The sequence below is a fragment of the Gouania willdenowi genome, chromosome 20 (assembly GCF_900634775.1).
Source record: "Gouania willdenowi chromosome 20, fGouWil2.1, whole genome shotgun sequence".
In the NCBI taxonomy this organism is placed as follows: Eukaryota; Metazoa; Chordata; class Actinopteri; order Blenniiformes; family Gobiesocidae; genus Gouania; species Gouania willdenowi.
In genome coordinates this window covers 26,412,878-26,426,190 of record NC_041063.1, presented here as the reverse complement: position 1 = coordinate 26,426,190, position 13,313 = coordinate 26,412,878, and the positions used below count along the sequence as shown (strand labels likewise).

Sequence of the window (13,313 nt, the reverse complement as noted above, 5' to 3'; positions counted from 1 at the left end):
ATAAACACACACCTAAAATTAAAACATTACATTATTAGCAACATAACTTCCATTAAAATGTACTATTTATTTTCAGGGCTAAATATATATATATATATATGTAATAATGGATTTTATTATAGATATCTATGGTAATAATTGTGACTAGTCGACTAATTAAACAAATAAAGGATAGATTAGTCGAGGACAAAAATGCTGGTAAGTTTACTGTGGATGAAAGGATTGACGTGGAGGAGGTAGACTATAGTGAGATAGATGTGGTGAGTTAGCATTGCAGGCACACGTTCTGCAGCTGTGAAAGAGGTCAGTGGTATCCGGCTTTCCTCACTCATCAGCTAACACTGCCTCTTTTCTTCTGACTCCTCCCTGTGAGGCACAAAGCAACGTGTCACTGATCTCTACCCCCGAATAATCATTGGATTTCACTTCAACTCATGTGGAAACCACTAAAATTTTACCTTCGAGGAAAATACAGTGGGGGTACACTTTAAGATTTGCTAGAAATAACTCAAAATCCATCTGTTTTCTAGTTCAACAATATACATTAACTAAAGCACTGTTTGAATGGTAAATGACTGTTATTAATACTTTTATAAAGTATGCTCTGCTGCAAATGGCAAAAGCATTTCATGGAACTAATAAAAATAATAGAATGAACATGTGCACACTTGCATATTATTAGGCCAGGCTACCGGACTCTAAACACCCTCACTTTGTTGTTGTTGTTGTTGTTGTGTACACTAGTTAAAATCACTACTCCTCTATTATTCTTGAACAGATCAGGCTGAAATTTGGTAGCTATAATCTATGAATGTGTACGCATCAATGCTCGGAGCCTGATTTTTGATTTAGGGCCCAGGGGGGCCCCAAGGAGCCCCCTCCCAAAAAAAAGAAAGTCGATTTCTCATTTATTTACGAGTCAAATATTACGACGGTTGGTGGTACCAAATTATTGGCCCATACTAATATATAAAGGGGGCCCATTACCTTGTACGTGTCACGGGGGTGCCAGGTGGCCCACCCCCCATTTTCAGTCATTTCCAAATGTATGGGAACATAGTTGTGTGATATATTGTTTCAAAGGTGATTCAACATAGATTATGATTATGCCTCGCACAATTTGATTATTGGTCCTTTTTTTTGGCAATTTCCATGAAAGTTGTTTTCTCATTTATTTGTGAGTCAAATATTGCGACAGTTGGTGGTATAGAATCATTAACACAGACCAATATATTACTCTGTATGTGCCACGTGGGCACCAGAGGACCCCCGGGGACCCCATTGTTCAAACGACTTCTCCTCCATTAATGCTCTTTGAACCTGGCTGTAATTTAACATCTCAGAGACCTTTTTTACTTGGAGTCATTTAACTGAATTCTCGGGGAACGTTTCGCGGGCTCGGCTGTAGTTCATCCAAATTACTTTTTTCTTATAACGCTGCATTTGAATTGCATGACGCGTCGCCTACTTTTACTACTATTTAAAGCTGCTGGAGACAAACCTTTTTTTTTTTTAATATCAGAAAAAGATTATTTTTAGGCCTCATTAATCAGTAGATTAAAGATCATTTGTTCGAAAATGATCATTTGCATTTTTTATACATTGGTGGAATGTAACTTATGTGCAATACCCATGACTTTATCTTATTCTATTCTTTTATGTAATATATTGTTTTTTATTCTTGTATGTATTGTTTTTTACTCCACTCCTTTGTCATTGACAGCTGTAGTGTGTTTGTGTCTGCATGGTGGACTTGACTGGAGAAACGTATTTGTCATAATCGAACAAACGGTGTAGGAGGAGTCGACGCGTGACGGATGAAAAAACGGACAGATCGTCAGTAATTAAATGGCCCATTCTCACACTGGTGTAACTTTCTCTGGCCTGTTTTCATGGTCCTTCTCTGTGATCTCACGCTGAGTGTTTCACCAGCTTTTCACTCAGGGGGAAACCAATCAGAGTTTATCGCTCTGGTGGAACTTAACTCACTATCCAGTGAGATAGCTGATATTTATGTCCTGTGGCTGTTTCTAGCTGCTGCTGCTGCTGCTAGCCAATTACAGAGCAGATCAATCAGGGGCTCTGCCTGCCTTGTTTCGTCCGATAGCCTAGCTTAGCTTAGCGCTCTGCAGATGTTGCTGGGGTTGGGGGGCGGGGACAGGGACAGGGACTCGCTCTATTGTAGCGGGAAGTCGTCGCTGATGTGAACTGTGCTGTGTGTTGGGGAGTTTATTTATGACCTGCTAGGAGAAGTGTGCAGTTACTGTGTACTCAGACATTATGTACCCATGCCCTTGTGTGCACACAGTACATACCAGAACATATGGTGGTGTGCACGTTCACTACATTGTGCATCGTGGCTGCTTTCCTGTTCAAACCCCAACGTCCCCCATGTGCTCCACATCCACACACTGGCGCTATCTATTGTGTATTCACATGGTGTTTGCCATATTGCGCGCACACACACACACACACACACACCCTTCTTTGGCACAGTGGCCTGAAGCTTTTTGTTTCATTTGAACCATTAAAGTGGTAGATTGCGTCCGTCACGCTGAGAGCTCCACTCTCTCCATTATCCAGCATTAGACCTGTAGAGAGGAGATTGAGCCGTGTTTTATCCCTGTTCATGTCACAGGTTCAAAGCGTCAGAAACGTCTTGAAGAAATGTTCCAGTGGACGGTTGCTCATTTCTTCTGATTGTCATGGAAATAATAAGGCAGGTTGCTCTTACAGCTTGATGGGCTCTTACTTTAGATTTGCTCAGCTGTACGATATTTAATCTGAGAGCTGATGGATTGATAAAAGGAATGACAAAACGTTCCAGAACACCAAATCTCCTCTTTTCCAGATATTGTCAGTTATCTGGATCAGTGATCCTGATCATGGTATCATCATTATTCACACTTTAAAGGCTTGGAAGACATTTTTATTCCCATTAATGACAATACAGTAGGTCACAATGCAGAGGTGTAGTTTTTTAGATGATTTGTACATTTTAATCTGAACTTTTACTTTTACTCTACTACATTTAAAAGTAAAAAAATACACTTTTACTCTGTTATTTTTGCCACCTTGTTACTTATTACAGATTAAAATATGAATTATAATGAATAAATAATTAATGGGCGTGTCTGGGAGCATGAAAAGAACAACTTCTGGTTCACAGGTAACAGTTGGAATGGGCCAAATTTTACAAACTCGTCAGAATATCTGGTTTTCCCAAGGACCCTGAACGCATCTTGGGAACATGTTAATTTTAAAGAACCGTAACTCCGCTAATATTTGCTCTATCGGTAAAATTCCACCAGTTTCTGAAAGCTCACTTTTATCAACGTTGTTTTGAGTTATTGTATTTGTACTTTTATTTAGTTATTTTTTCAGGTACTTTATACACCTCTGGGCATCCACATTTTTGACGTCCGTCAATTACAAACGGAGAAATTTCACCAGCGATGCGAGGTATGGATATTTTAATGTTTGAAACTGATCCAGAATTGATATATTATTTATCCGGATTTTCTCAAAAAACCTAATGGAATCTTCCACATAGGCAAGTGCTGGCCTGGGGGCCACATGTGGCCCTCGGTCAAATTTTCTACTGCCTCCAAAGTAAGCGCACAAAAGAAGACCAAAAACATGCAAAACAACATTGAATAGGGACGTGCCGATATCAGCCAGAAAACGAATATCGGATCACCGACATCATAACCGATATAATAATTTATTTCTTATTTATTTTATTCAAATGTAGAATACTGTAGATATTATGTTGAAGTTTAAAATGTATGTAACCAATAGGTTAATAATAAATAGGTCAGTTTTTCTCATCCCTACTGTTGCTGACTATTGATCTCTGTTTGAGTGACATCACTTAATCAAACCTTTTCTAACATTCCACACTACAAAATAAGTCATAAAAGTATGTATGATTTGTGGTGTTATCATATCGAATCCATATCGGTATCGGCCAATACTCAAGGCTGCAATATCGGTATCGGATCGGAGGTAAAAAAACAAGTTGCATCGGACATCCCTAACAAATACATTAACAGCAAAATTACAAGCAAAACTGGAGAAAAGTACATAAAAGACACAAAACAATACCAAAAAAAACTCAAACACATAAAATGACAAAATAAATACACTAAATCAGGGGTTCTCAACTGGTCTCACCCTGGGACCCTTTAGTTTGCCGTGATAATTAAATCGCGATCTACTTTTTTTTCTTTTCTTTTTTCAGAATTCAAACAACTAAAACTAAATTTAGTTTTTCAAAAATAGCTGCTGAAAATACACATATATATATATGATCTTTTTAAAACATAAATCTATATATGTTCCTGTTCAACATGCATTTCACAGCATGCGTGTCAAAAGAAAAGTTTCTTTCAAAATAAAAGACATGAGAGAGTAAGTATTTATTTATTTTTGGCCAGCTGCTCTCGACCCACCCAGTACAGGTCCCCGACCCACCAGTTGAGAATCACTGCACTAAATTACTCCAAAACACACAGAACGAGCCAAAAATATACAAAACGACAACAAAAATGCACTAAAATTAAGTTACTAATCCTTTTTCTCTAAATGCTGACATAAATGTTGTTAATGTGGCCCTCAAATTAAACAATCACTTTTTTGTGGCTCCACCCTGATAAAAGTTTTTCATCTCTGTCCTTGCTGGAGAAAATGTATAAATGCACTAAATGTTACATTTTCACTAAGAATACCTTGCTTCAGTCCACCCTGTGTTGCTCTGGAATCCAATATTCCATCTCATCTTTAAGCAAATGTCTAATTCTAAAGGGATCTAAATCACATTTATTGTAATCTAATAGGTAATGGTGAACTTTAGTTGTGCTACGTGGAGAGTGATGTGAACATACAACAATGATGAAGGCCAAGACCATGATGGGATTATGAGATGAGGAATGCCGGTAATCCTTACAACGTTTCAGAGCGATCAGACAAATAAGGTTTGCCAAATCTTTACATAACGTACGCTGAGCGACGACACTTTAGATGGAATGAAGTTCAGCTGAGGTCATCAAGCAGAAGCTCACAGAAACCCAAGAGGAACGATTTATAGGATTTCTGGAGCTCTTCACAGGTTCATTAGTCCATTATTTGTCTTTGGTTCAACATGTTTATATATATATGTTTTAGAGTAGTAGAGTTTCTCCTTTCTCTTATCTTTTACTTAGAAAACTATTGAAAAACATCTATAGATCATAATTATGTGATAAACACATTTTAAATAATCTCATTTTGTGAGTAAGTCCTGAATAGATTCATTTCCTGTCATCTTCTTCCTGATGTGGGACATAAACTGACTCATTTTGTGGGTTTTTGGTGTCATTTTGTTGTTGTTTGTCTGTTCTTTTTACTATAAAGTATATTTTTCTCTCGTTGTGTGTTTTTGATGTCGTTTGGTTGTTTCATGTGTCGTTTTGTATGTTTCTCTGTTATTTTTCTGTATTTTGTTGTGATCTTGTGTGTTTTTCTCGCCTTTTAGTGCGTGTTTGTTATTTTTGTCTCTCTTAGTGTGTGTGTTTTTTGTTTCATTTTGTGTTTTTGGTGTCAGTTCTTTTTATTTTGCAGTATATTTTCCTCTTATTTTGTGTGTTTTTGTTGTTGGTACATTATCCTCTGTGTGTGTGTGTGTGTGTGTGTTGTTGGTATTACTGTATATAAATCATTATGTCGTATTGTACGTTTCTGTGTTTTTGTTGTCGTTTTGTGAGTTGATGGTAATATTTAGTATGATTCTCATTTTAAAGTAAAAATAAACATTATAAAACCCCATATTTTTAGTGCTTGCATTTGTTAATTTTTCCTTCTCTCGCTCTCTCAAGTACCCCCTGTAGTGCCATTGCGTACCCCTAGGGGTACACGTACCCTCATTTGAGAAACACAGTTTTAAGGGATGTTTCTAATGTTGTAATGGTTATTTAATAGTTCATCCCATATGCAGCTCATTCATAACCACAACTGTTTGCTGGTGACGAGTTCTGCTTCTGCCGGTTTCTCCTGGTCCTTATGAAGGATTTTTATCACACCCAGAGGATCCATTAGGTGCGGCCGCAGGCGGCTAAACAGCTCTTTCAGGAATGGCCAGGTTAAATCTGAATGTTTACTGCCTGCTGCCCTAAAGCTTTGACATTTGGTCGTCTGGAAGTGTGAAATGCATTGCTAGGTTATTTTAGACCTCGCTGCTAAGACGACAATGCAATTTTTATACTAAACTAAGTAAATTAGGGTTTTGCTTGTTGCATTTGGGTCATTCCATTATAAAAAAATATATAAAATGTAGAAAATACAAGAGAAATGTGTTCATAATTAACAGTAAAAGGTTTTTAATGCATATTTTATTAGTGAAAAACTAATGAACAACAAATGATTATCATACACAGAGACAAGCTACAATGGCCTCATGTAAAGGGTTTTCAATGTTCACAAGTGGTGAAATAACCCAAAGTTGGGTTCCAAAATTAAATATTAAGAAGTTGCATAAAGAAAATGTGTTTTATATCTCAAGAAAGTGTTTTTTGGGATATTTTGGTGATTAATATTTTAAGTTATGGACAATATAGTGAGAGGTTTTGTCATTTTTCGCTCGTCCTTATTTTTCTTCCATTTTCAGCTTCCAATATCTCAGGAACTACATCACATAGAAAACTGAAATATGGTGTAGTAATACAGCTCTACCTACTCTATCACAATATATGAAATATCTGCTATACATCCTATCTGGTGGAAATGCCAGCCTCTCAAAATTGGTTGGGGTTTCTGGCTCAAACATGTTTGAGCCATTAGCAAACAACTTAGCATATGCCTCAGCTTCCTGTAATTTAGACCATCCAAATCGGAATGTAAAGCAGATTTTTTTCTATATTCTGAGAGAGTAGGTAGTGGTGTATTACTATACCACATTACAGTTTCCTATGTGATGTAGTTCCTGAGATATTGGAAGCTGAAAATGAAGAACGCACACCCTCCTCACAAAGTGTTAATCTGATCAAACTAAAAATGTACAGTGTGACTATTGAATATTTAAGGAACAATTGGTAACATTTTCAATTGATAATGAAATCATCCATTCACGTGTTTTTATGAAGACAATTGTCTCTTGACTACTTAAGCCAATCAAGACCTTCTTCTTCCAGTCTTTGTGGTCAATTAGCGACGTAAGGACCTGGAAATGTCAGGAAGTCAATCACGCGTGTTGGTTGGTCTCCGTTTGGCTCCCGTACGTAAACCAACAGCCTTCTGAACACTCTGCAATGCTGGCATTTCATTTTCCATTTGGCATGCTCGATTAATCTCAGAACTCCTATACAATGCGACGCACGTGGCCACCCACTGCTGCTGGCTCTCATCAGTCCCTGATGCACGGAAAGTGGCAAAAAAACAAAAAAAAACAGCAAGAAGGATTCTGTATTAGCCCAGATGCTGTTAATCATGGCAATAACTAAGTGAGAAAAGAGGAGAACAGGGAATAAAGGCAATGAATGGGCAATTCAGAAAAACTGACACAGATTGTGGATTCAGCCGAACAGTCGAGGCCTGACAACAGATTAAGGCTCCTGCAACGTCCCCTGAAGGCTTTGCCGTAACGTACAGATTCCATGAGAGGACGCTGGCTTTTACCTTGTGGCGTTTAATAATCCTCTGTGCCTAACATGCATACAAATGACGATTCATCTCACGTACTGTACATACACTCATATAAACGCAAATCCTTTTCCTTCTTCAACAGTCTCTAATAGGCTTATAGAGTCTAAGCTCCACATCAACAAACTGATGCAGATGAATGAGGGCACGAGTGTTTGTTCGCTTTTTTTTTTTTTTTTTTTTTTCAACACTGTTGTTTAGCGTCATATCATCCGGGATTGAAATGGAAACCTGTTGACCTTATCTGCTCCCGTACATGCATTACCAATTGTTCTGTTTAATGAAATATCTGTTGTTCTGCTGCTAAAGGGAAAATAAAATACAAAAAAAGTATTCATTCAAGAAGCATGACGATGAACAGACAGGTTTGGTGTTGTATTCAACTCTGGACCAGGTTTCTTTCAAAGTTTTTAGCGCTCATTAAATGGCCCACATCACGTGTCAAACTCATGACCCGGGGGCCAAATTTGGCCCTTTGGAGCATGTAATTCGAAAGTAAAAATGAAAGAGAAAACATGAAATCATGTAATATTTGCAGGTGCTTCCATCACACGATTGCAGTAATATTTTATGTTAAACAGTTGAAAAAACTCAAAATTCCTACAAAATCCTTAAATTTTCCTTAATTAAACAGAAATTGGTCACAAAATCTAGGAAATTTGCAGTGAAGACCCTGTTGGGACTGATATCTGTCACTTAATGCTGGGATATTGTCAGTTTCCTACATATTTTGTCAATAGAGCAATGGAGGGTCCCCGAAAATCTCCAAAATGTCGGCATGAAATGTGTTTCCGTGAGTTTTATGGAACAAATGATATTCTACTTGGTCACATTCTCACTTTAAATGTAGATTATAGTAGAAAAAGATTATTCTTTGGTCCACAAACGGCAGAATGAAGGCGCTCACAATAATTATCAGGCAGAAATACTGTACATATGATCACTTCTTGTTCTCCCAGAAATGTGTATTTTACTGTACAATCTAATATAAATATACAGTACATTAATGCTTCCTTAAGTCTTCAGAAATAATGACAAGATCATAAAACATTTTTGGGGCTGATTCAAATATGTAAGTGAATCATCTTCATTACAGTAAATCCTTATAAATCGTATATCGTTCTAACGAGTGGAAGAGGCCAAACTGTTATATCTTCACCTTAATGTAAAGGTTTATGAATAGGACCAGACTGAAGAGTCGTTCCATCTCTTCAGATATTCATGTAACGGCTGAAATCAAGCGTTATTTCTCTGACATTATTCAACGTGTACAGTTCAACAACACAAATTTACCAAATCTAGCGGCGATTTCAACACTCGGTTAAACATCTTCACAAAATGTGAACACAAGTGGGCTGAGCACGTGAAAAAGCAACTGCAACATGGCTTTTAATGAAGAATTAATGAATGTTGGAAAGCTTTAAAAATTAGAATAAAATAAAGAATACAAGATAAGCTCAAAAACAGGTTCTGAGAGTGGGTGGAGCTGTATTACGAACCACATTTTGGTGATGAATACTGTTTGTGAGGGGTGGTAGTGTCCCCCCCACACCCCAACCTATGGTTTCGACCTCTTTGTGACTGTGTTGTGCTTTGTACACGTACTCCAAGGAGGTTTTTTTTATACTGTCCTCCCCAATTGGGAATTCAGTTTAAAACCTGCCTTTTTCCCCTCACCTCTTCTTTTGTTGTTATCCCATTTATTCCATCTAAATATGGGGCGCCGCCCTTGTGGCGAACCACAGTCCTCCTGCTCCTGTCCTCCCACGTTATCAGGATGAAACTGAAAATGTGCAGTGACAAATAAAGCTGTTCATTCATTCTATTCCTTCAGTTAAGTGAAACATTTCCTCTGAGATCTTTCTGCTTCCATCAAACCTCAATGACATCAATGACTCACACTTATAATCACAGCCGATCGCTACAATGATCTTGTAAATACTCAATGAACTTTTTATTTAGGGGCGTTTAATAAACCCAATCCCCTGATCACTCACACACATTATTACATTTACCTCCTGATGAGCAGCCATGTGAGACGGTTTCAACTCATCACTCTCCTACATGTACAGTAGTGGGCACTTGTGTGTAGATTACTGTGTAATTGTAAATGGCAGATGATGTAGATTTGGTGATTTTTCCTGTGCTTAGGAAGGAAGGAAGGAAGGAAACGAGTGAGTCACAGACCTTTAAAGTGAAAAAGCTTCCTGCTGATAGGACTCACTAATGCAACACACACACACACACACACTTGAAGAAGTCAGAAATGGTGAGTGATACATCAGAGGTTAATATTTGGAGACTTCTAACCAGAGAACAGAGTGTTACCCAGAAGGCATCATCTAAGAGAATTTTTACAGAATCAAACCAATCTCTCTCTGAAATGGAATAAAAAGGGAACCATGTGTGTGTGGCGCGTTCTCTCACAGACAAAACACATTTCTACATCTCACACTATGTATATACAGTATATTGAACGTGAAAAGAAACCTGCTTAGAGCTCAGTATTGTGACTAATCTATTATAAAGTAAGGCTCTAGTTCTTAGGATTCTACACATCCTGTCCGTGCCACCTCTTTACAAACAGTCTGGAGTGAGAAATAATATTTTTTTTTTATATGTGAGGGTTCGCTGAGTAAAAGTCCAGCATGTTCCGCCTGTGTTTGTGAGCAGGGATTAGGAGCAGCATACAGATTTGAGTCCTTCATTTTTTCCCCCCTTCAGCTAAAATCCAGATTGCCTCGGCTGTTGGACGAGATACGCCACGTCTGTGCATCAGGGCAAAGAAAAGAAGCGCTTCCTGTGCTTAAATCCATTTTAAGGGTTCAATATTATATCATCTTAGGCTTTTTAACATATTTATAAAACATTTTGGTGTGATAATTTAATTCATTCTGTGGATTTTACCACAGAAAAGACTCAAGATTTTAATATTTCCATATTTTATGTAACGGCTGGGGTATATTATGATTCTTTCAACTTTAAGGAGTATTTCAGTGTATAAAGTTAAACATGGAATTTTAAAGTATTGTTTTGAATTTTGAATCCATGATAGTAGTGTATATATACAATTTAGTGATATGTTGACCAATTATTAAGGCAGGGGTTCTCAACCTTTGGCTTAGGACCCTATTTGGGATCGCGAGACACTGGATGGGCGTCGCCAGAATATTTTGTTAACAATGAGCCCATTTTTGCTTATTTTTACCCTTTTTCTGCAATGACTCATATATTAAACATTGAATGGGGTCAAAATTCCATGTTTTTTGCTTCTTTTTCTGCACATTTTTTCCACTTTCAAGACATGTTCAGCACTTATAAACCCTTTCCACCACTTTTTCACCTATTGTCACATATATTGACTTATTATTGTCACTTTCAACCTCTTTTCACCATATTTCATGCTTATTTTTGCCAATTTAACCACATTCACAATTTGTCATGCCCATTATTTGCCAGTTTAAACAAGTTACTTTTTAAATTATATTACCCCAACCCCCTCATCTCTGCTACTTTTAGGCCAAAATTGACACTTTAAACCCTCTTTTTTTTTTTACCACTTTTTCTGTCTGTTTTATTCCTTTTCCTCCGTTTTGGTAATTTTTAACTCATTTTAACTTTTACCTTCTTTTAAATGCCAATTAAAACACATTCATGATTTCATCTTCCCATTATGTGCTAGTTTAAACTAATTGTTTGTACTTTTTTTGCCACTTTAATACCAATGTTGACACTTTGAAAACTTTCTATAACTTTTTCTGTGCATTTTTGGCGACTCAACTTTTAACCAGATTCTGTTGTCTACTATTTTTGGTCACTTTTTTTTACCCATTTGAACTTTTAACCTCTTTCCCACCATATTCCATGCTTATTTTTTTGCCTATTTAACCACCTATTATTTGCCAGTTTAAACTAATTGTTCCAATATGAAACCCTTTTTACCACTTTTTCTGTCCGTTTTTACTCACTCTAATTTGCAACTTTTAACCAATTTCTGTGGTTTTTAAAATCCCATTTCTTTTGTGGGGTCCCTGCTCTCTGGCACCTTTATTTTGGGAGTCACATGCTAAACAGGTTGAGAACCACTGCTTACATTACCAGTGCTGGGCTCCTTATGGCCCACTAGGCCTTAGCAATGATAATCTGTGGTTTATGAAGTGAAACGCTGTATTCTTAGGTGTGTGTTCTCCGTACAGCGCTGATTGGGACTCTGGTTTTTCATTTCATTAATGTGATCGGGATTTCATCAGCTGCAGGCAACAGCCTGCCAGGGTTTTTTTTTTTTTTTTTTGGATATATTGAAGGCACGAAACTGTATTTCCATCTTTCCTGACGAACAGATGGGATTATAAAAGTGGCATTAGAGGAAGAGTTTACTTGAGGGGAGGAGAGCAAATCTATCGTTTCTCTCTGTTCCTGCGGTTCAGTGAAACTTGGAGGTGCAGCGAGTTCCCAAACGCGTTATCACTTTGCCACCTTTGTACGAAACCCCCCCACCCCCCCACCCCCCAATCTGTGCTGGAACTCAGGCTGTAGAAAAGCAGCAGTGTTGGCTTGTAGTGGAGTGAGACTTTCACTTTCAGCCTGTTCACTCATTACTACTTCCTATTTATTCATTACTTTCAGCTCGTTACTACCTCCACTGATGTCCCATTAAAAATCCTTTCAATCCCACGCATAAACACACCAGTTCCAGACACAAAAATTAAAGATTGTTCAAAAATATGCATTTTTCTCACCTTTGAACAAATATCTGTAAAGATCTTTTAGTCGGTTGATGCGTGACTGCTTCCACAGATGTGAAAGTAACAGATTATAAGTACTCACGTTACTGTAATTGAGTTGCTTTTATGGGTACTTGTACTGTATTTTTAAATCAGTATTTTTACTTGTACTTAAGTATGTTTTAAAATAAGTAAAATAATTTCTTACATTTCTGCACCCAACAGTTATTGAGGAAACGATCACATGAATAAATAACCGTGTCACAGTTGGAGTGCAGATTGGGACGCATTTTCTTGTCTAAGTCTGACCCAACAGTGGAATTTTCTTCCGTTCTTCCGTAATCAGTAGTTGAATATTGGTAAGTTTCACTCAAATCGCCAGTTTGTGACAAAAAGCTGAGAAAAAAGCCTTTTTCTGAAAAAATCCTGTCAGTGACTTTGAGGCTAATTTTTTTTTGATTTAGTGACACCTCAACATTGGTTTCCTTCTATAAAACAACTAAAACAACACTGAGATCAGGCTTTTGATGGGAAAATTATTATTTTTTTCATCTGGGTCAGAATTGAATGGTTCCCTTACCGTATGTTGCGCCATTTTATCCCTTGTCCATGGTTTCTCCCTTCCCGCTGATGATGCACATCACGGCTAATCTCTCATCCAAAGGTGCACTGCTGTCACTACATCATAGTACAAGGCTGATATTCATTGGAGTGGTCCGTAACAGTGTCTCCTAGCAACCGCCGTTGAAAAACACAATTGACGTATGTTTACATCAATGGCAGTGAATGACTTAACAAACAACTGTTAATGTCAACATCAGATCAGTGCACGGGTAACAAGCGAAAGTGAAACACAAACAGGGGCGCAGTGCACGCAAGAGACCCATCGGATCTATTCACATAATCCATGTTATT

The 13,313-nt window shown here is 37.6% G+C and overlaps 1 protein-coding gene across 6 annotated transcripts in view; it reads left to right on the top strand.

Moving 5' to 3' along the window:
- Positions 1-13,313, top strand: part of neto1l (neuropilin (NRP) and tolloid (TLL)-like 1, like) — a 107,481-nt gene that overhangs the window by 17,089 nt on the left and 77,079 nt on the right. The window contains exon 5 of one of the 6 annotated variants that reach the window (XM_028435048.1): positions 4,839-4,917. The exons of the other annotated variants lie outside the window; for them this stretch is intronic. Within the exon in view, the coding sequence (XP_028290849.1) occupies positions 4,839-4,855 (17 nt within the window). The 3' untranslated portion in view covers positions 4,856-4,917. Of the gene's footprint in view, positions 1-4,838; positions 4,918-13,313 lie in introns of those variants that run through there. 6 annotated transcript variants of the gene reach the window in all.